Source organism: Felis catus, chromosome B3 (genome assembly GCF_018350175.1).
Source record: "Felis catus isolate Fca126 chromosome B3, F.catus_Fca126_mat1.0, whole genome shotgun sequence".
Classification (NCBI taxonomy): domain Eukaryota; kingdom Metazoa; phylum Chordata; class Mammalia; order Carnivora; family Felidae; genus Felis; species Felis catus.
The window spans coordinates 45,928,405-45,952,500 of record NC_058373.1 but is presented as its reverse complement, the minus strand read 5'-3'; the positions used below and the strand labels follow the sequence as shown (position 1 = coordinate 45,952,500).

The following is a 24,096-nucleotide window of genomic DNA, read 5'->3' as shown; positions in this document are numbered from 1 at the left end:
TATAAAAATTAATTTAATAAAAATTAACTAAAATATCTTTTGCTATACTCAAAAGATAAATGGGTCCTTATAATCAACCACCACAGAATTAGTAGAGATGGCTACTCAGAGATATTGGCCTAATATGCTCTTATAACCAAAATGCCGAAAGATACATTGGCTATTTATCATGAATCATTAGAAACTCAAACCAAAAAAGAAGTTACTTTATTACCCTATTTATATGGGACTATGATGTATCCAAACCTGGACTACCATGTGCAATTAGATCCAGCAAGATCAATAAAACTAAAGAAATTCAAAGAGTAAGTAACACAGATTAAGAATATTGCTAATATGCAGCATAACAAAACCAAAAAGCAGCAACTGGCCACTCTCCTACTTGAAACACTGTTTCCCTTGGCTTCCAGGATACCACACTCTAACGCTTTCTTCTACTTTTCTTACCACTCATCAGTCTTTGCATTCCCTCCTCTACCTAAACTTAAAATGTTGGCATTTGGCAGTTCTCTCCTAGGCCCTCCTCATGAATTTCACAAAACATGTCCAAAACTGAACTTACGATTTCTCCTCAGATTTATAGCTGTTCCAGTATTCCCTATCTCAGTAAGTAGACCCAGTAGCCTTTTAGTTGCTCAAACCACAAGTCATCTTTGACTCCTTCTTTTATACCTCACTACCAAGTCCAATAAATTCTACCTTTTTTCTAAGTTTATTTATTCATTTTGAGAGAGACAGAGACAGCACTAGTGAAGGAGGATCAGAGAGAGGGCGAGAGAGAATCCCAAGCAAGCTCCCTGCTGTCAACACAGACCCTGAAGCAGGGCTCAAACTCACGAAACCGTGAGATCATGACCTAAGCAGAAACCGAGAGTCACACGCATAACCAACTGAGCCACCTATGCACCCCCACCTTTAAAATATCTCCTAAATCTATTGACTCTCCTTCATCACCACTAATACCGCCTTAATCCAGGCTACCACCTCCCATGGGGACAGTGCAACAGCCTCCTAGATAGCCTCAATGCATTGAGTTTAACTCTCTTCCAAACTATTCTTCATTCACAGCCAAACTGAACTTTTAAACCTTATACACTTAGTTATCATTAAAAACCTTCCACAGCTAGGTAAAAAACTTGTCACCGTAACTTACATAAACTCGCAAAAGATCTGGCTCTTACGTACATCTGCAGCCTCATCTGGAACCATTCTCCTTCACATTTTAAGCACAAGTCATACAAAATTCCTTCAATTCCATAAACACACCACTTCTCATCTCAGTATCTTTGCACATGCTGTTTCCTCTGTCTAGAACACATCTTCCCCTTCTTTGGCTAACCAATTCCTCTTCTGTCATCCTTCCAGGATCAATTTAAATGCCATCTCCTAAGAGTGGCCTTCCCTGACCTCCAGACAAGATGGCATCTCCCAATGTTACCACAGCAATCTTCTGAACATTCCGTTCTTAGCATTTATCACAGCTGTCATTCCTAATCCAACACCTGCCCATCTCATGAATTCATAAACTCCTCATCAGCAAGGACCTGTCTTATTCAGTTACTCTATTACCAGCAACTATTAAAGTGCCTGGAATACATAAGGTGCTTAAAATATGAAAGTGGACTTAGTAAATTATAGCATATTAAAACTACAGAAACATCTCTTGTAGCTCAAATAAACTTAAACAACAACAACAAAATACACAATATATTTGCTCACTGAATCCAGCGATCAAAATTCCATAACAAGACTTTGTCCCACACCAACATATCCAAAATTCTAAATACCCTAGACTTTTTGTCTATATTTGATTCATTGGTTCAGCATTATTCTCCCGGTGCAGACTGTTTTAGAAGGAGTTCGAAGCGGTTATAATGTAAGATTTCTGAGACACACACAAAAGAACAACTTGATTTTATCCCTATGTACAAGTATTAACAATATCTGTCAACCCAGAGAAGCAAAGACTTGAAGAAGTTAGAAAAGATATGTATGATACAAGCAAATGAGGAAAGCAAGTATCCAGAAGCTTTTCAAAAAGAAACTATACATGTAATTACCAAAGAATTTTTAAACACAGTTACCAGTTTAAAAGTATCACACAAGGGACGCCTGGGTGGCGCAGTCGGTTAAGCGTCCGACTTCAGCCAGGTCACGATCCCGCGGTCCGGGAGTTCGAGCCCCGCGTCAGGCTCTGGGCTGATGGCTCAGAGCCTGGAGCCTGTTTCCAATTCTGTGTCTCCCTCTCTCTCTGCCCCTCCCCCATTCATGCTCTGTCTCTCTCTGTCCCAAAAATAAAATAAACGTTGAAAAAAAAAAGTATCACACAACTATGTAAGATTTCACTGATGCTTAATAACACAATCCAAACAAGCATAACACCAATAAACTAAACATATCCATTCAACAGTTACATAAAAAATTTTCAAGTATAATGAAACAGGATAAACACTTAAATAACCTTTATAGGTGCCTGGGTGGCTCAGTCAGTTAAGAATCCAATACTTGATTTTGGCTCAGGTCATGATCTCTTTGTTCTTGGGATTGAGCTCCACATTGGACTCCCCACTGACAGCAGGGCCTGCTAGGGATTCTCTCTCTCCCTCTCTCTCTCTGCCCTTCCCCCACTCATGTGCGCATGATCTCTCTGTCTCTCTAAATAAATAAATAAACATTTAAAAATAAATAAATAACCTTTAGTTGTAAAAAATCCTTGCTACACTTGTAAGAAACAGCACAACAATTTACATGGGGCTTAATCACTTGAAAAAAAAAACAAGAAGGGCTATGAATCTAAATTAAAAATAAGCTGGAATACTTATCTCATGTAAAACCCAACTGCACATGCAATATTTTAGAATGAAATATAATTTACATCTGAGGAAAGTGATAGATGGGTTTTTCTACTACTAAAATATACTTAACTTCTGACATTTACTAAGATCACCAACTCTAGGAACTGTGACATTAAATATAGATCAGATACAAACCTGTTTTTGATGAACTTTTAGAGGTAATGATGTATTAAAAGAATTAGAGTCAGAAAAGCACTTTTCCATAAAATTTTTTTTTAATGTTTATTTACTTTTCAGAGACAGAGTGTGAGACGGGGAGGGGCAGAGAGAGAGAGAGACAGAGAATCTAAATCAGGCTCCAGGTTCTGGGCTATAAGCACAGAGTCTGATGCGAGGCCCGAACCCAGAAACCACGAGATCACTACCTGAGCAGAAGTTGGACGCTTAACCGACTGAGCCACCCAGGCATCCCAAAGCACTTCTGTTTTAGCAAATTCAATTCTAGTCTAGTCTAGTCTATTCCATTCCATTCCCTTCCATTCCATTCCATTCTATTCTAAATAGGCTCCACACCCAATGTGGGGCTTGAACTCACAACACTGAGATTGAGTAGCATGCTCTACCAACTGAGCCAACCTGGTTCCCCCGAAACATGTTTTTAAACTCTTTCATTTCCTTTTCATTCTCTCATTCCATCTCTTCCACATAAAGCCTAGTAAGTGCTTAAAAACATGTAAAATAAAAATGATATTTCATGTTGAAATGTCTAAGAAGCTAAACTCAGAGCAATCATCAGCTCTCAATTTAGCTTTTTTTTTTTTTTTAATTTTTTCAACGTTCATTTATTTTTGGGACAGAGAGAGACAGAGCATGAACGGGGGAGGGGCAGAGAGAGAGGGAGACACAGAATCGGAAACAGGCTCCAGGCTCCGAGCCTTCAGCCCAGAGCCCGACGCGGGGCTCGAACCCACGGACCGCGAGATTGTGACCTAGCTGAAGTTGGACGCTCAACTGACTATGCCACCCAGGCGCCCCTCAATTTAGCTTTTTAAGTACAAAATTAACATGAGCACAATAAGCTCTTGTTTTTTCTTATGATTCAGGAAGTAATTCAAATAGCCAGGGTCCCTTCAGATTTTTTTTTAAGCTTTATTTATTTATTTTGAGAGAGCAGCCGAACAAGCGAGTAGGGGGAGGGGCACAGAGAGGAAGAGACAAGAATCCCAAGCAGGCTCTGCTCTGTGCTGTCAGCACAGAGCCCAACACGGGGTTCCAACTCACAAACTGTGAGTTCATGACCTGGCCAAGATCAAGAGCTGGACGTTTAACTGACAGAGCCACCCAGGTACCCCATCTTCAGATTTTTTAAAAAAAAACTTATTTGTTAGGCTTTTAATTTCCATATAAAAAGAAAACAGGCAAGAATAAAGAATGTGACCTCCTAGAAAATCCATGACTAAAACAAAAAGCAGTATGAAATATAGTTTAATGATATATGCTAAAGAGCACTTCACCTGACATAAAGTAGGTATTACATAAATAGCCTTTTCCTTTACAAATTTTTGCTCAACCTTGCTCAAATTTTGCTGGGAAATATTTCATTGCCAAGTCAGTATTTTTCAAAATTTAGTTTTTCCTCAAGCACAATAATAGCATTTATACACAATTTAAATTTATTCTGTTTTTTTTTTATTGTTCTGGCATCTGTTCTGTTTGTGCTCCCTGGATTCTTACTTCTGCTTCTCAAAGTATGCTTGTTTGTCTACAGAGTTAAAAGTGTCCTATCCGAGCTTTCTGCTACCCCACTAATGCTATGACAAAGATAAAATACAGACACGCCCAGACTAAATAACCCAAATCTAGTCAGGATCCATAGAAAGGAATATTTATATCTTTTACAGATTACTTAGGCTTTATTCTTGATACCCTCATATTTTAGGAGTAGGGAGAATTTATGTTGCAAACTGCAAAAGAAAATGTCAAATGTCTGACCATTTGTTTTAAACAGTTTGTGAACATATTACTAAGGCTATAGGAAGAATTATGTTGTCACAATCAGAAAAAAAGGAAACTTGTGAGTTTTCCAAAACATTTTACAGCACTTAAAAAAAAATCCAGTATCTTTTTACATTATATACAAATCACATATTAGATAGAAACAATTTTTGATTTATTATGTACCCAAATAATTAAACACAACGGCACAAAAAATAACTTACATGTTTTTATTTTTTTTAATTTAGTTACTTGAGTGTTACTAATATATAGAATTTTAAAGCAGGAAAGGGCCGAAACATTATCACATCTAAAATTCAAGGTTTTACTGAGAGAACCGAGGCTCATAAGAAATCTCTAGATAACCCACGTTAACTTAGAAGAGAACTCCACTCAGTCTCTGAATGATCACAATACTCCTTTCTCTACCTAGTTTATGACTGTTTCAATATATTTATTATCCTTCCTATAAAATCACAAGTTTCTTTACTAAGTGATGTTCCACTCAAATGTAAAGTTGGTAGATTTGAACCATCAAATTATGAAAGGCAATAAAGTTAGCAAAGTGGTGAGAAGACCAGAAAATAAAGACACCTGCCTATAATTTGGAAAATAAGATATAAAGCAGGAAATGGCTCAAAAATATATACACAAAACAAGAAAAAAAACATGATTCAATATAACAATATACACATACTTCCTACCAAAAAGATCAACTGTATTATATAGGAGTTCTCAGATATTCTTTCAACTTATTTTTTTTAAATACCACTATGAAGCAGTATTTCAGAAAATTTATAGAAATTCTATTAAGAAATAGGAATAGTAGTTGGGGTACCTGGGTGGCTCAGTTGAGCATCCAACTCTTGGTTTCAGCTCAGGTCATGATCTCACGGTTCATCAGTTTGAGCCCCACAACAGGCTCTGCATAGCCTGCTCAGGATTCTTCTCTCCCTCTCTCTCTCTGCCCCTACCCTGCTCACACACTCTCTCTCTCTCAAAATAAATAAATAAACTTTAAAAACAAAAAAGGAATAGTGGAATGATCCCTTATGCTTCTCTTTAATGACAGTTGTAACAAAAGGCATAAATTTAAAAATATTAGTTCACATTAGAATCTCACTGTGAGCTACACTAAAAATAACTACTAAATAATCTTGCAGTGAGTTTTTCTCAGGCTATACTAATACTCTTGGATAAGTCCAAGAGATAATTATTTTTCCTAAATTTTCATCTATACCAATATAGGACTATAATAATATTTCAGTAATTACATAAAACCCAAACTTGAACAAAATAAAATATACATTTTATTAAAGTCACATAAGTCACATAAGCAAAATTCCTAATGAAACTGCAATACACTGGTAATGTACAAGCCTAAAACACAAGACAAATGAAGCCAGGGATGGTAGGATACAACATGTCATTTCCTAGTATCAAAGAAGAATAAGGAAAGGGAATAACAAAGACAGTCCCTGGCACATCACATGCTTTCACATGAACATGAGGCCTGACAAAAAACATATCTTCCACAAGTATTTTAAAAATCCTGCATCTCGGGGCGCCTGGGTGGCGCAGTCGGTTAAGCGTCCGACTTCAACCAGGTCACGATCTCGCGGTCCGTGAGTTCGAGCCCCACGTCGGGCTCTGTGCTGATGGCTCAGAGCCTGGAGCCTGTTTCCGATTCTGTGTCTCCCTCTCTCTCTGCCCCTCCCCCGTTCATGCTCTGTCTCTCTCTGTCCCCCAAAAATAAATAAACGTTGAAAAAAAAATTTTTAAAAAAATAAAAATCCTGCATCTCACAATATAATAAATCTGCCTACCACTTACCGATTAGAAACAACTGCTTAAAAGGATGAGATATTTTAGGCTACACAATATTTAAGCTGAAAATCGATTTCTAATATCTTAGCATACTTTATTATCCATCAAATTCAAAACGCAGGGGCACCTGGGTGGCTCAGTTGGTTGAGCATCTCTTCATTTTGGCTCAGGTCAAATGGGATCAAGCCCCACGTTGGGCTCCACACTGAGTATGGAGCCTGCTTAAGATTTTCTCTCTCCCCTTTGTCCGTCTCCCTGCTTGCACTGTTTCTCTCTCTAAAATAAAATTTTTAAAAAGTACTTTCAATATTTAAAAAAATTAAGTACACAATAAGCAGCTGATACTTATTTTACTTTACCTTTTCTGATTAAACTCTCTGGTAAGGGCCAGACCTTAACATAAATATTAGTTACATATCTCCCTGTCAGCATTTTATGCTTGTAAATGTTGTACTCCCTTCATAATGTTTCATTCATTCATTCACTCATTCAGTATAACTTAAATGACCAACACCTATAGAAAAAAGGTGAATATAACTCAGGCTTTGCCCTTCAAGTTTGCAGGAACAAAGGACATATGGATGTAAACAAAGTTATAATAAAATGTAATAAATGCTGTAATTGATATACTTATTGCTAAGTGAGCTTAGAGGAAGAAGCAATGCTCTGGGTACATATCACTCAGGCATCCCATTTATCAGAATTTATCCAAGTAAAGCAATTTCTGAAATTGAGAAAACTGATTCCTAATTTCTAAGCAAAGCTAAGAGGTATCTTTTACCCTAGCATCTATTATCAAAATATTTTAATACTCTAATCAATATTACAGAAGTATGTTTCAAAATACTTACATTTCAAAAAAAAAATAAAAAAAAAACTTACATTTCCTTAACAATCTTTCCTATAGCACTGTCCACATGCTCACATGACTTTTTATTTTATTTGTACTTTAGCGAGAGAGAGAGAGTGTGTGTGTGTGAGTGGGGGAGAGGGGCAGAGGGAAAGAGAGAAAAAGAATCTCAAGCAGGCTCCATGCTCAGTCAACATGAAGCCCGGCATGGTGCTCAATCTTAGGACCACAAGATCATGACCTGAGCGAAATCAAGAGTCAGACCCTCAACCAAACCACATAGGCTTTGCCAGTCACCCAGCCACCTTCAAAATTTTGCTCTTTATTTTTTTAAAGTAGGCTCCATGCCCAGCATAGAGCCCAATGCAGGGCTTGAACTCATGACCCTGAAATGATCAAGACCTGAGTTGAGGGTCGCCTGGGTGGCTTAGTTAAGTAAGCATCTGACTTTGGCACAGATCACGATCTCACAGTTTGTGGGTTCGAGCCCAACATCAGGTTCTGTGACAACAGCACAGGGCTTGGTTGGGATTCTCTCTCTCTCTTCCCTTCCCTGACTCGTGCTTTCTCTTTCAAATAAATAAATAAACTTAAAAAAAAAGAAAGTGGGAATGCAAGCTGGTGAAGCCACTCTGGAAAACAGTATGGAGGTTCCTCAAAAAACTAAAAATAGAACTACCCTACGACCCAGCAATTGCAGGAATAGGCATTTATCCACAGGATATAGGTGTGCTATTTCAAAAGGACACATGCACCCCCATGTTTATAGCAGCCCTATCGACAATAGCCAAAGTATGGAAAGAGTCCAAATGTCCACTGATGGATGAATGGATAAAGGAGTGGTGTGTGTGTGTGTGTGTGTGTGTGTGTGTGTGTGTGTTATGTATACATTGTATGTATACATACACACACACAATGGAGCATTACTCAGCAATCAAAAAGAATGAAATCTTGCCATTTGCAACTACGTGGATGGAACTGGAGGGTAATACGCTAAGTGAAATTAGTCAGAGAAAGACAAAAATCATATGACTTCACTCATATGAGGACTTTGAGACAAAACAGATGAACATAAGGGAAGGGAAACAAAAATAATATAAAAACAGGGAGGGGGACAAAACAGAAAAGACTCATAAATATGGAGAACAAACTGAGGGTTGCTAGAGGGGGTGTGGGAGGGGGGATGGGCTAAATGGGTAAGGGGCACTAAGGAATCTACTCCTGAAATCATTATTGCACTATAGGCTAACTAATTTAGATATAAATTTTAAAAAATAAAACAAATTAAAAACAAAAAAAGAAAGGAAGGAAGGAAGGAAGGAAGGAAGGAAGGAAGGACGGACGAACGAACCTGAGCTAAGATTGAGTCGGATACTTAAATGACAGAGCCACCCAGGCATTCCATATTTTCAAACAACTTCAAACTTTATTTTAAGAGCACTAGTTTTTCATGGAATTCTTTTTTTTTAAGTTTATTTATTTATTTTGAGAGAGAGCATGCACATGCAAGCAGGAGACGGGCAGACAGAGAGGGACAGAGAGAATCCCAAGCAGGCTCTGCACTGTCAGTGCAGAGCTCAACACAGGGCTTGAAACCACAAACCGTGAGATCGTAACTCGAGCCAAAATCAAGAGTCAGAGGCTTAAATGACTGAGGCACCCAGGTGTGCCATTCACGGAATTCCTAAGAATGGGCTTCAGGCTTAAAAAATCTCAACATTTCTTCATTTAACATTAATATCTGTAAATCTGGTATGTGATACACCCTTTCTGATTTAGGAAACTTGGAAGCCAGGTTGAAAAAAGTTTGCTCATGCACTTAAGCATAAAACAAACAGCACAAAGAATGACTTTAATACACACACACACACACACACACACACACACACACACACACACACACAGACTGTGCTAGTACTCAGAGATGCAAGTCATCTAAGCAGAACCCTTTTCTGGTATTTTCCTCTTTTCTAAGTTAACTACACAGTATTTATTATACTCTGTAATTTTTAAATCACAGCAATGTGATTCTACAGGGTTAAACTGAACCATATGATCAGAAGAAACAAACTCTACTTGATTATGTTTTAAAAGATGGAAAAATAGATAACAGGTCTAGCCACAATGCACAAGAGCAGCACACATTTTACAGACTGGACTACTAGGTATAGCCCAAAGTCACCCCAAAACCATATTCAAAACAAAACTGGGTCTTCTAATCAACACACTATTTTATCATAATCACTTCTCATTTGTATTATAAATTGTTATTAACCAAATAACCCATAATTTGTGTATCAATACAAGTCCTGTTTAAGGGGGTCGTAGAGTACCAAAACTAACTTTTTGTATATGGTGGAGGGGGAGAGACTTAGCAGGAAATCTATAACTATACCACCCAGGTCATTTCATAGACCTTTGCAAGGAAAGAGAGAAATAAAACGATCAGATCATCACATTTTTAACTAATGTATGTTACAACATAATTAAAATGACCACATTTTAGGGCACAAATTGAGACAGCATCAACATACAAGTATGATAATTGAAAGAGTAAAATACAATACCTCAATTTGGATCTACTCTAGAAAAAGTACTGTATGTGTGTGTGTGTGTGTGTGTGTGTGTGTGTGTGTGTGTGTGTGTGTGTATGGTTGATTAAACAGATTTCTGTTAAAAGTACTGAAGATGACCACTTATACACAGCATGAGATCTCCTGGCTGCAGGCCCTTTGTTGAGAGCTTCAGGTCTCATTTGTATCATTTGAATATCTATAGTATTTTATCTATAAAGCACCATATCACATTTTCCTCCTATGAAATGACTTGCACACATCTTACAGCCCCTGTTAGATCTATGTTTGATTTATGTTTCTACCACCCACAGCCTAAACTAGGTAACTTTTAACTAGCAGTCAATAAATAAGTTTATGCATGACTAAACAGCATGCACTCACATGTTCGCTCTCTCTCACACATGCATAAACACAACAAAAAAGGAGGAGTGGGGGAGAGCTAGGAATTTAGCTTTGCCACAAGCTCAACATGAATTATGTCATAGATCAAATAAAAATCTAATGATGTAATAGAAATGTGGTATCCAAACCAAAAGCAGCTAGAATCTCGACTTTTCCTTTCGGTAGTTACACTGTATTTGGAATATAATATTAAATTTATTTTGGGGTGGTCACTAAAAACTTAGGAAGGCTGAAAGATTGCTATTATTTCACGATACTGATAAAGAATGGGTAATTAAAAAATATCTGAAGTTAAGGGTCATAAAAATTTACATAAATTGCTGTCAGTAATATTCTTATCTTAAAAAAAAGACCCTAAATGTATCTTCTTACCTCCTTCAAATCAAAGCAAGAGATTTTATAACTTAAAAGTACTTTTTTCTACAATGATCATTACATTTTAATATGGAAAATAAGCTAATTTAATATTTATTTACATGTGCAAAACACGTTAAGTTACATAGTATTTATTATATGATTAGTAATTAATAATTTTATATCTGATTAAAAATAATTATTCATCCATTAATATCTTTCTTAAGCATCTGTACATCTGATCACACTTTTAATTTTTTTTAACATTTATTTATTTTTGAGACAGAGAGAGACAGAGCATGAACGTGGGAGGATCAGAGAGAGAGGGAGACACAGAATCCCAAACAGGCTCCAGGCTCTGAGCTGTCAGCACAGAGCCCGAAGCGGGGCTTGAACTCACGAGTGGTGAGATCAGGACCTGAGCCAAAGTCGGATGCTTAACCGACCAAGCCACCCAGGCGCCCCAAGCATCTGTACATCTGTACTTAAGCATAAGTACAAAAAATAAACATTACTAAACAGTAGCCAGGATGCCTCCCTGTGAGGAACAAAAAAGTTATAGAAAAATAAACAAATATACTCATAAAAAGGAAGGAAGAACAAATCAAATACCAGTGGTACAGATGAGCAATTTAAAAGTTCTGAGGAAGGTGTAGGTAAATTTTTAAAGAAGTAGAACTTGAACTGTACATTAAAAGATGATCAAGATTTAAGATAAATGACTCAGAAAACAAACTGCTCGGGGCGCCTGGGTGGCGCAGTCGGTTAAGCGTCCGACTTCAGCCAGGTCATGATCTCGCGGTCCGTGAGTTCGAGCCCCGCGTCAGGCTCTGGGCTGATGGCTCAGAGCCTGGAGCCTGTTTCCAATTTTGTGTCTCCCTCTCTCTCTGCCCCTCCCCGGTTCATGCTCTGTCTCTCTCTGTCCCAAAAATAAATAAACGTTGAAAGAAAAAAAAAATTTAAAAAAAAAAAATTTATAAAAAAAAAAAAAAATCACTGTTAAAATTAAAAAAAAAAAAAAAGAAAGAAAACAAACTGCTCATGGTATATTCAGCAACCAGATGATCATTCTGGGTGAAAAAGACACTTATATTGGGAAACGGAACAAAGTTTACAAAAACAGACTAGAATTAATTTACGAGAATCGTGAAAGCCAAGTTAAGAAATGTGGCTTACAATCATTAATTGAGGACTTTAGAAAAATAAGCTGACATGAAAAAGCATTTAAAGAACAGTCATCTTGTAGCAGTCCATAGGATAGCTTTAATGATAAATGGAAAGGAAGCTGGGAAACCTATTAGGAGGTGAACAATAAATCAGGGTTGTATCAATAGGAAAAACACAAAAGGAATAGATTTACCAATTACAGCAAGCAAGACAAAGTCTAATAGAGAATACTCCAAGATTTTGTATCTATGTACCCCTAAACAGCAGAAAGAAAAAAGTACAAGGTCTGAGTCAGTCAGATCTGGCTCAAATCTACGCTGTGCAATTTTAAATTTTTTTTTTTTTAACGTTCATTCATTTTTGAGAGACAGAGACAGACTGTGAGTGGGGGAGAGGTAGACAGAGAGGGAGACACAAAATCTGAAGCAGGCTCCAGGATCTGAGCTGTCAGCACAGAGCCCAACATGGGGCTCGAACTCACGAACAGCGAGATCATGACCTGAGCTGATGCGACACTTAACTGACTGAGCCACTCAGGCGCCTCTATGCTGGGTAACTTTAAAGAAATAATTTAACTTCTCTGAGACTTAGTTTCCTCAGATATAAATAGATATTTACTTTGGGTTTTGAGAAGATTAAAAAGAAAATGCATATAAAGCATATATGCACCTGGGACACCCCAGGCACTAAACAAATGTGATTTCTGCCTTTCTCCCCTGGCTCCCTGTTCTTTATCCCTTAACAATTCTGTCTGAGAAATGATCAGTACAGTAGGTGATCTGTCTACAAACTGTCATTTTAGAGTTAATAAAATTGAGTTAATGAGAAATGTATCAATGACATAAAACCAGCTACCTTCACTGTTGGCACCAGAAGACAGATCTATTGACCCATAAAATACATAAAAAGTAGTGGGAAATCAAGACTCTTCTTTAAAGATATATCCTCTACTAAATATACAACAGAAGATTGGCTTCAAAATTGAAAAACATTCAAATTTGACTGTTGCCTTAATATAAAAAGGGCAATCCATTTTACAAGAAAACATTTTTTTTTTAGTATATATACCAAATTCTAGACTAGAATGAGGACCTTTCCATTAGAGAAGGAAAATTAATGATATAAATTTCTTCTTCTAACCAGACTAAATATAAGGAAACTTCAGACCCAGCAGTAAGTTTACTCACCTTCCATGGGCATGGAAATTTAGACGTAAAAACTGGTCCTCGTGTGAAATTGCTCTTTTGGCACGCTGGTGTTTTTGGTGTAATGAATCCACATCATAAGATAATCCTTCATAATGTCTAATGTATTTATTTAAAGGATTTCCATATTGACCTATAAAAAATAAACAGTTTGAATTAGTATCATAATGAAGGTCCATTCTAGTCCTAATACGATTCCATGATTATTCAAATATCTATAAATATGTATGAAACAACTGTCTCACTAATGTTAGTACTTTATTTTCACATACATTTTTCTAAAAATTTATTGTAATGGGAATTTCAACCATACACAAAAGTTTGAAAGTTAGCCACAAGTTTGTCTTTGATGTCTTTTGCTCTTTCTACACCTAGTAAGTTGATTCCATGGATTTTTTTAGCTTATTAACGTGACAAAGTTGACTGATTTTTTTTTAATTTTTTTTAATGTTTATTTATTTTTGAGGATAGAGTGTGAGTGGGGGAGGGGCAGAGAGAGAGGGAGACACAGAATCTGAAACAGGTTCTAGGCTCTGAGCTCTCAGCACAGAGTCCAATGCAGGGCTCAAACTCAAGAACCGTGAGACCATGGCCTGAACCGAAGTCGGACCCTTAGTGGAATGAGCCACTCAGGTGCCCCCCAAATTGACTGATTTTCTAATATTAAACCAACCTGCATTACTGAAATAAACCCCACTTGGTTACAATGTACTATGTTTTACAATATTGTGGGATTTGACTTGCTAATATAACTTTGTTTAGAATCTTTGTTATCTGTGTTCATGAGAGACACTGGTCTGAAGTTTTCTATTTTTTGTACTGTCTTTGCCAAGTTTTGATATCAGAGTAAAAGAGGAGTTGGAAAATATTACCTCTTTTTCAACTTTGTGGACACATTCATATAGCACTGGTATTTGTACCTCCTTAAATGTTTGGCAGAATTCAGCAGTAAAGCCATCCTGGCCTAGACTTCTCTTTGTGAAAAGGTTATTAACTATAATTTCAATTTCATATATAAAGAGCTATTCACATTATCTACTTCTTAAATGAGTTTTGCAAGAATTTGTCCATTTCACCTAAGATGTTTAAGTTATGGAAATAAAATTGTCCAAAATTCCCTTATTATGTTTTTACATCTTTTTGAATCTGTAGTGATATTACCTCTCTCATTCCTGATATTGGTAATCTATATCTTGTCTCTTTCATTCCTGATCAGGATAGCTAGAGATTTATTGATTTTATTTATATTTAAAAAAAAAACAACTTTTATTTCCTTTGATTTTCCCTAATTATCTTTGTTTTCTATTTATTGATTTTCCCTTTGGTCTTCATTATTTATTTAATGCTTACTTTGAGTTTAACTACTCTTCTTTTTTGTTGCATAAAGTAATGCCACTGATTTAAGACTTTGCTTCTTCTCTAATCCAGATGTTTAGTACTATAAATGTACCCTTAATACAGCTTTAGCAGCATCCCACCGATTCTGTTATGCTGTTACCATTTTATTCTATTCAGTATACTTTCTAATTTCCATTTTGATCCATGTACTATTTATAAGTCTGTTACTTATTTTCGAATACTAAGGATTTTCTCAATTATCTTTTTGCTATTGACTTCTAATTTACCCCACTACAGCCAGAAAACATGCTTTGTATATCAATACTTTTAAATACAGTTATTTTATGACCCAGAATATGATATTTACAATATTTCATGTGCACTTGAAAAGAATGTATATTCTGCTGTTAATGGTGAGTGTTCCAGGAATGTCAATCTCTGCTCTTCTTGAGTATTCTATAAATTTCAACCAGGTCAAACTGGTTGATGGGATTGTTCAAGTCTTTTATATCCTTACTGATTTTTCTACCTACCTGTTCTATTATCAAGAGAGGGGTACTGAAATCTGTCTATGATTGTGATCTTCTGTTTTTCCCCTGCAACTGTTTGCTTTGTTGATTTTTGAAGCTCTGTTATTACATGCATAAATGTTCATGATTATCATGCCTTTTGGATCAATTCATCCTTTATCATTAACAAATGATCTTCAGGGCACCTGGGTGGCTCAGTCGGTTAAGCGTCTGACTTCGGTTCAGATCACATCTCACGGTTTGTGAGTTTGAGCCCTGCATCCGGCTCTATGCTGACAGCTCAGAGCCTGGAGTCTGTTTCAAATTCTGTGTCTCCCTCTCTCTCTGCCCCTCCCCCTGCTCATGCTCTGTCTCTCTGGCTCTCTCAAAAACAAATAAACAATAAAAATTAAAAACAAAACCAAAAACAAATGATCTTCTTTATTCTTTGCAATAGTCTATGTCCTAAAATCCACTTTGATATTAAAATGGCCACTTTTTTTTTTTTTTGGACTAGCATAGTGTATCTTTTTCCATCCTTTACTTTTAACCTATCTGTATCTTGATATTTAAAGTGAAGTTGTCATAAGCAGCATATAATTGGGTCTTGCTTTTTTTCTTTAAGTGATCTCTATGCCCAACATAGGGCTTGAACTCACAACCCTGAAACCAAGAGTTACATGTTCTACCAAGTGAGCCGGCCAAGCGCCCCTTGGGTCTTGCTTGTTATCCAATCTGATAATCTCTGCCTTTTAATTAGGATGTCTAGATCATTTACATTTAAAGTAGTTACTAATGGGGCACCTGGGTGGCTCAACTGGTTAAGCACTGACTTCAGCTCAGGTCATGATCTCACTGTTCTTGAGTTCAAGGCCCATGTCAGGCTCTGTGCTGACAGCTCAGAAACAGAAGCCTGCTTCTGATTCTGTGCCTCCCTCTCTGCCCCTTTCCCACTCGTACTCTGTACCTCTCTCTCAAATATAAATAAAAACATTAAATTTTTTAAAAATAAAAGTTACTAATATGGGTAGATTTAAGTCTATCAATGTTATTTCTATTTGACTCATCTGCACTTTGTTCCTTTTTCTTTCTTTTGTACTATTTTTTATGATTTCATTATCTCTTCATTGGCTTATTAGCAAAACTCTTTGGCTATTTCAGTAGTTGCTTTAAGGTTTATAGTACACCTCATTAACTTATCCCTGCCTACCTTCAAGTGATATTATAACATGTCAGGTGTAAGAACCTAACATTAATATACTTCCATTTCTCTCCTTCTGGCCTTTAGGTTACTGCCATTGTATATTTTACTTATATATATATATATATTATAAACCCCACAATATATTGTTGTTGTTTGGGATGAAATAATTATTTTATTAAATTTTTGGAAACAGTGAGAGACAGAGTGCTAGCAGGGGAAGGGGAGAGAAAGAGGAAGACACAAAATATGAAGCAGGCTCCAAGCTCCAAGCTGTCAGCACAGAGTCCAACAGGGAGCTCAAACTCATCAACTATGAGATCATAACCTGAGCCAAAGTCAGATACTTAAATGACTGTGCCATTCAGGTGTCCTGAAATAATTATCTTTTAAGGAGGTTTAAATAACAAGAAAAAAAATCTCCTTTAATCATCATTTTCAGGGTTCTTTATTCTTTTATGTGAATCCATATTTCCATCTAGTATCATTTTCCTTCTGGATGACTTCCTCTAATATTTATTCTGCTGGTGAAAAACTCTTCCAGCTTTTGTATGTCTGAAGTCTTTATTTTGTCTTCATTTTTGAAAGATATTTCCATGAAGCATAGAATTATAGGCTGACAGGTTCATATATTTTTCTTTAAATACTTTTAAGATGTTGCTCCACCATCTTTTCAATTGTATGCCTCTGACAAGAAATCTGTCATCCTCATCTTCGCCTCTGAATATAATGTGTCTTTACCCTCCCTAGTTTGTTTTTAAGATTTTCCTCTTTACCACTGGCTTTGGATAATTTGATTATCATGTGCTTTGGTTTCTCCATATTTCTTGAGCTTTGTAACAGTGAACTTCTTGGATCTGTGTCTGGACACTTTTTCAACCATTATTTCTTCCAGTTTTGTTGTTGTTGTGTTGTTGTTGAACTCTCTCCATCCTTCTCCAGAAGGATTCCAATTACAAGTATATCAGGTCATTCAAACCCTTCCCACAGTCCACTAGTGGTTTTTCATATTCATTAAAAATTCTTTTATCTCTTTTTATTTTGAATTGTTTCTACTGCTATGTCTTCTAGTTCACTAATATTCTGCAATGTCTAATCTGCTGTTAATGTCATCCAGTGTACTTCCCATTGAAAACAGTATACTTTTCATCTCTATAAGTTAGATTTGTGTTTAATATTTTCTATGTCTCTACTTACATGAAATACAGTAATAACTCTTTTAATGCTCTTGTCTGTTAATTCTAACACCTGTGTCACTTCCAGGTTGGTTCCAATTGGTTGCTTATTCTTCTCACTATGGATTATTGTTTTCTTGCTTCAATGTATGCCTTATAATCTTCCACTAAATGGATCCCAGACATTACAAATTTCACTTTATTGGGTGGTAAGGAATTTTTGTATTTTTATAGATATTCTCAGGCTTTGTTGTAAGAGAAAGTACAGTTACTTGGAAACAGTTTGATCCTTTTGGGTCTTGCATTTTTAATTTGTTAGGTGGTTCTGGAGCAGTGCTCACTGTAGGGCTAATTATTCCCAACTAGTGAAGGAAGACTTTTCTGAGTAGTCTACCCCATTGCTCCACAAATTAAGAGTTTTCCCAGTCTGGCCAGTGAGAACAGGCACTATTTCCTGTCTTATGTGAACACAAGGCACTGTTTCTTTCCCTGGACTCAGACAGTTTCTTCACATGTATGCACTGATCAATACTCTGCCAAACACTAGGAGAACCCTTCGCAAATCTCAGGGATTCTCTCTCTATGCAGTGCTCTTCACTCTGATATTCTGTCTGTGAATTCTAGTTACTTTGGTCCTGCTTGAGTCTCAGTTTCATCTTCTCAACTCAGAGAGTTAGCTGGCCTCCACCTAGGTTTCCTCTCATATCACTGCAGATGGAAATTTTCTCAAGATAGAAAGTTGGAACAACCATACGTCTTGACTCATTTATTTCCCCTCTCTCAGGGATCACTGTCATTTACCATCTGGTGACCAGTCTTAAAAACTGTGGTTTCTCTGCTTTTTTTGTTTTTTTTCCTTGGTTTCCTTAGATTTTTCCAGGCAGGGGGATAAATCTGGTCCTGGTTTCTCCATCTTCACCATGAGTGAATCCTTAACAAACCAAAATGTCTTCCTAAAGAAAACTGCCCTCTTTTATAAAACAAAACACCAAGTATGTTTTCAAAAAGAAACTATAGGGGCGCCTGGGTGGCGCAGTCGGTTAAGCGTCCGACTTCAGCCAGGTCACGATCTCGCGGTCTGTGAGTTCGAGCCCCGCGTCAGGCTCTGGGCTGATGGCTCGGAGCCTGGAGCCTGTTTCCGATTCTGTGTCTCCCTCTCTCTCTCTGCCCCTCCCCCGTTCATGCTCTGTCTCTCTCTGTCCCAAAAATAAATAAAAAAAAAGTTGAAAAAAAAAATAAAAATAAAATATTTATTAAAAAAAAAGAAACTATAATGGTTTCTCTAATGTACTGCATGAAGCCTAAGTGTCCATCACTGAATTTTCTGTACATACAAGTCTGTGACTGGTCATTGTACAGCTAAGGACACAAATTCTTATGTCAAATGATCTGGGTTTAAATGCTGGAGAATGGTTGCAAAACAAGGTAAATATATTTAATACTACTGAACTGTATACTTAGAAATGGTTAAGGTAGTAAATTTTATGGCAAGCATTTTTTTTACTAGAATAAAAAAACTATTTGGTTTAAATCCCATTACCTTTATTTATTAGCTTGTTTCCCTGAGCAAATGCAAGACTCAGCTTCAGTGCCCCATCCTTAAAACCAGACAGAAGTAGGTGTGCCTGGGTGACTCAGTCGGTTAAGCATCCGACTTGACTCAGTTAATGATCTTGCAGTTTGTGAGTTCGACCCCCACGTCAGGCTCTGTGTTGACAGCTCAGAGCCTGGAGCCTGCTTCGGATTCTGTGTCTCCCTCTCTCTCTGCCTGTCACCTGCTCATGCTCTGTCTCTCAAAAATAAATAAATGTTAAAAAAGAATGTTTTTTTTTTTAACTGGAAAGAAGTAGAATACCTCTCTCTCAAGGCTGTTTGGATTATGATTTAAGCCATGGGTGGCAATTAGGAAAGTGCCTACAATACACTAGGCACAGTAAATAATTCTCCTCCTCCTCCTCCTTCTTTTTCTTCTTGTTCTTCATCATCATCATCACCATCATCTCCCCCATCTCTTCCTCTACTTCCTCCTCCCACACTTGCCTTTGAGACCTACATACACTAATTGAGGCCATACTGAGGAATAAACACAGAACTGGATTTGCATCCTGACACTTCCTAGCAATGACTGCATGAGCTGGGTAATTTTTTTAACTTTTTAAAAATCTTAGGTTTTTTATCTGTAAAATAGAGATAAGGGCTACCCTAAATGCATGTAAACTGCTTAGCACAAAGGCTGGCATTAAAGGATCACTTAATTTAAACTATTATTGAATCACTTCACTGTACTATTGAATGCAGTGTTCTCAAGAGAAATGACAAGAATGGAATCCAAAACTAGAATCCAAAACTATCTCTGCAACTAACAAAGAAAACACAGTGAAGCTAGGGTATAAGAGATGATAAAGCCTACTCGTATGAAATGTTTAAAAATCAAGACTAAATAATGGAATCAAATATTATATTAAACATTTACCATATCCTTTAAAAAAAATTTTAAGTTTATACTTAGGTTTAAAAAAATACCCCACACAAGAGAAAATATCAAGAAGAAATCAAGAATGAGAAAGTTGTAGTATGAGAACTTTTGGGTGGTTTCTTTCATTTTGAAAATCAAATGTAGGATTTCCACTGGATTACTGAATTGTATTTAAGTGGACTGAATAGCCACAGCACAAACTTGGCTTTGCAAAGTTACTGCTTCCACTCCTTTTTCAGCACCAAAAAAGTCAACTTTTTAAGTCACATTTCAGATAAAGTGTTCTGCCATTTCTGATAACTTAAAACAATAACCATGGCTATTTCAGTGACATGTGATAAAAGCTCAATTATTTGCATGGATGGAACACTCCTGAGTTATTAAACAGTCATCTTTTCTCTGTCCCACACACAAAGGAATTTTCTAAGGCAAGATAATGTTTACTTTCATTGGCAAAGGATCTGACTAATGATTTTTCTGGATCTTTATAACGGAGATAAAACACAATTCACAGATTTTAATGGGTCAAATTAAAAATTGCTACCCAGGAAGGGCGCCTGGGTGGCTCAGTAGGTTGAGCGTCTGACTTTAGCTCAGGACATAATCTCACAGTTCAGGGGTTTAGGCCCTGCATTGGGCTCTGAGCTGACAGCTCAGAGTCTGGAGGCTGCTTCAGAGTCTGTGTCTCCCTCTCTCTCTGCCCCTCCTCCCCTGCTCATGCTCTGTCTCTCTCTCTCTCTCTCAAAAATAAATAAAAACATTATTTTAAAAAATGCTATCCAGGAACACATGGTTACCAAGTCCATCTTCTTATCATCTTCTACACAAGACCCATGTTTTTGGGTTAGCTATGCCTAAACACCAGTATTTATGATACGATCCCAGTAATAAAAAAAGAAAAAAAAAAAAACACTGAAGATAATGTATTGAAACGGTATTATGTAATTTATCTCCCCCCAATACTTAATAAAACAAAGGGGGATCTGTTGGGGAGAAACAACTTACAAAAAACAGCACACCCTCCCATATTAAAAAAAAAAATTCTTGGGGCACCTGGGTGCCTCAGTTGGTTAAGTGTCTGACTCTCAGTTTCGGCTCATGTCATGATCTCTCAGTCCTGAGATGGATGGCTCCGCACTGGGTGTAGAGCCTGCTTGAGATTCTCTCTCCCTCAGGGCACCTGGATAGCTCAATTGGTTAAGTGTCAGACTTCTGCTCAGGTCATGATCTCACAGTGCCGTGAGTTTGTTCGAGCCCCACATCCGGGCTTTCTGCTGTCAGCATAGAGCCTGCTTTGGATCCTCTGTCTCCCTCCCTCTCTGTACCTCCCCTGCTCCTGCTCTCAATGTCTCTCAAAAGTAAATAAACATTAAAAACAAATTCTCTCTCCCTCTCCCTCAGCCACTCCCCTACTCACTACTCACTCTCTCAAAAAAAAGTTAAAAACAAATTCCTCAAGAACTGAAACCAAGTAAGAAAAGAATATAACCAGTGTGTGAAGTGACCTAATACAGGCTCGTAAGCACCTGATCTCTTCCCAAATCTGTAACCAATGACATTATGTTGGTAGCTTGAAATTAGCCATGGGGGGAGGGGGGGGTGATATTTACAGCACTGAAATTAGAAAAGGCTACCAAACAGAGGATTTTTTTGTTGTTTGTATTCAAGAGACCCAGTGCACTAATACAACACTGAGAATAATCTAATGGCATAATCTCTCAAACAGGCAGCCAAGGAAACAATATTCTAATGAGAAAGTGGAAAAGCATAATCAGAACTGGATTTGCATTTTGACACTTCCTAGCAATGACTCCTAGGATTCCTGATGCTGTCTGTCCCTAACACTCAGAAGTCATACAATTCACTTTTTTTTTAATTCCAAAAGAGAACAGAGCCTTAGAATTCTCAAAGAGGTTGTATATAATCATGACCCCATGACTGGAGAAAAGCGGATAAAACACAAATAATCAGCCCTTCTAACTACGGCTCAGAGACAAGTTATCCACATTATATCACAGCAAAAAGAACAACAGGACAGAGAAAAGCCACACAACCATAAATATCACATTGTCCAAATATACTAGAGCAAAAACAATGAAAGAAACAAAACAAAAAAAAGTGCAAAATAGTAAGTAATAATCCAATTAAGAAGTAAACAAAAAACATTTGGAAACAATCCTGGACAAACTAGAATCAGTCCTGGATAATATTTAAATTTTTTTTTTTTTAACGTTTATTTTTGAGACAGAGAGACAGAGCATGAACGGGGGAGGGGCAGAGAGAGAGGGAGACACAGAATCGGAAGCAGGCTCCAGGCTCTGAGCCATCAGCCCAGAGCCCGACGTGGGGCTCAAACTCACGGACCGCGAGATCGTGACCTGGCTGAAGTCGGACGCTTAACCGACTGCGCCACCCAGGCGCCCCAGTCCTGGATAATATTTAGAAGATCTTGTTAATTCTCTTCAGTACAACAACATTGTGGTTATATAGTAGAATATTTTGAATTTTTGGAGATATATTTTAAAGTGCTTAGGGGTAAAGTGACATGCATAATTTTCACTGTAGTCTATGCAGGAAAAAAGGAAAAGGACTCAAATTATTAAACCAGTTTCCACTTCTGGCTATAATGGAGAAAAAGGGACTGAACTTAACCTACCCCACCGTAAACAATTAGAAAACTAAACAAAACACATAAGAAGATAAGCAAAATGAGATGAGATCTACAACTGGCCCAACTTACTAACTACAAGCAGTGTCCAGGCCAATGTGTGGGGTGAAGAATACAAACAGCCTGGTGTTCTCACTCAACTGAGGGGCTAAATAACTGAGTTGAGTGAGGCCGGGCGTTCAGAATCTGTGGGTTAGAGGGTCAAGGGAAAGTTGAACAGAGAGAGCTCTGAGACCTTGTCCCTTTAAGTGTCTGGTTGAGTACTAATCTGAACACGTGAGAGAATAAACTATGCCAGCCCAGAAAAATGAACCACACACAAAAGAAGAACAATCTTCAAAGCCAGTAAAGGGCTGAGAAGTGTTCATATTTCCACTATCCAGGGAAAAAAGACCTGCAATATATGGAGCATAGGTATAGCCCTCAAAAAACATCACCTTATTCATGGGGTAAAATTACCCATACACTAAAGGTGTTATGGACCTTACCCTAGCAAAGATTAAAGGCAATATTTCAAAGGATTAAACTGATTCCAAATAGTTGAACTATACACCAAAAAAATCGGACAGTATCTAAAGGAGAGACAAAATCTAAGTCACAAAAAAAGTAAAAATCATAATGATTTCAAAAACTACCATGCATGTAAAAAAAAATCAGGAAAATATAAATATATTTTTCTGCATAACTGGGAAAAAATCAGACAATAGAGACAGAAATTATAGAGATGATGGAATTAGCATACAAAGAGGTTAAAACAGCTATTATAAATATGTTCTATATGTAAAAAGCATACAAGGAAACAAACATGAAGGGGGGGTTGAAAAGGTAAAAGATTTAACTATAAATCTACAAAACCAAGAAACTCAACAAATCTTAAGCAGAATTAAATATAAAAGAAAACCACACAGAGGCAAATCATAAGCAAATGGCTGAAAACTAGGGATAAAAAAACCCAAAGGAGCTAGAAAAAAAGACATTATACACAGAGGAACAAAAGTATAAATGACAGCATAATTCTACATAAGTCAGAAGATAATGCAGCAACATGTTTATAGTACTGTAAGAACAAAAAACTTCTCAACCTAAGATTCTATATCCAGTGAAAATATCTCTCACAAATGAAGGTGAAGTGACACGACCACTTTTTCAGACATCAAACCTGCCAAATTATCACTAGTATACCTGCATTACAAGAAATGTTAAAGGAAGTTTTTCAGGCAGAAGGAATGATACCAGATGTAAATATGTACTGACACAAAGAATAGTGCCAGAAATAATGAATATATGAGAAAATAAAAATAATTATTTTCTCCTTTTTTAATCTCTTTAAAAGTTAAATGACTAATATGGAACTGCATATGAAGCAAAATTGTTGCTAAAAAGCCCATTATGTTGGTCAGGTCCTATTTTTCATGCAGCAATAGTAATTATGATGATTCGATTCAACTAGAAAGTGTCTTTGAATTAACTGAAAAACACAGAACACAATATGATGAGTCATTACTACATATTGTTAACCATGTGTGTAGGTCATAATGATGAATTAAAGATTGTCACA

General features: G+C 36.9%; 1 protein-coding gene across 1 annotated transcript in view; it reads right to left on the bottom strand.

Annotated features, from left to right (window-relative positions):
• Positions 1-24,096, bottom strand: part of ADAM10 (ADAM metallopeptidase domain 10) — a 137,715-nt gene that overhangs the window by 90,559 nt on the left and 23,060 nt on the right. The window contains exon 2 of the mRNA XM_011282902.4: positions 13,154-13,304. Coding sequence (XP_011281204.1) covers positions 13,154-13,304 — 151 coding nt within the window. The remainder of the gene's footprint in view (positions 1-13,153; positions 13,305-24,096) is intronic.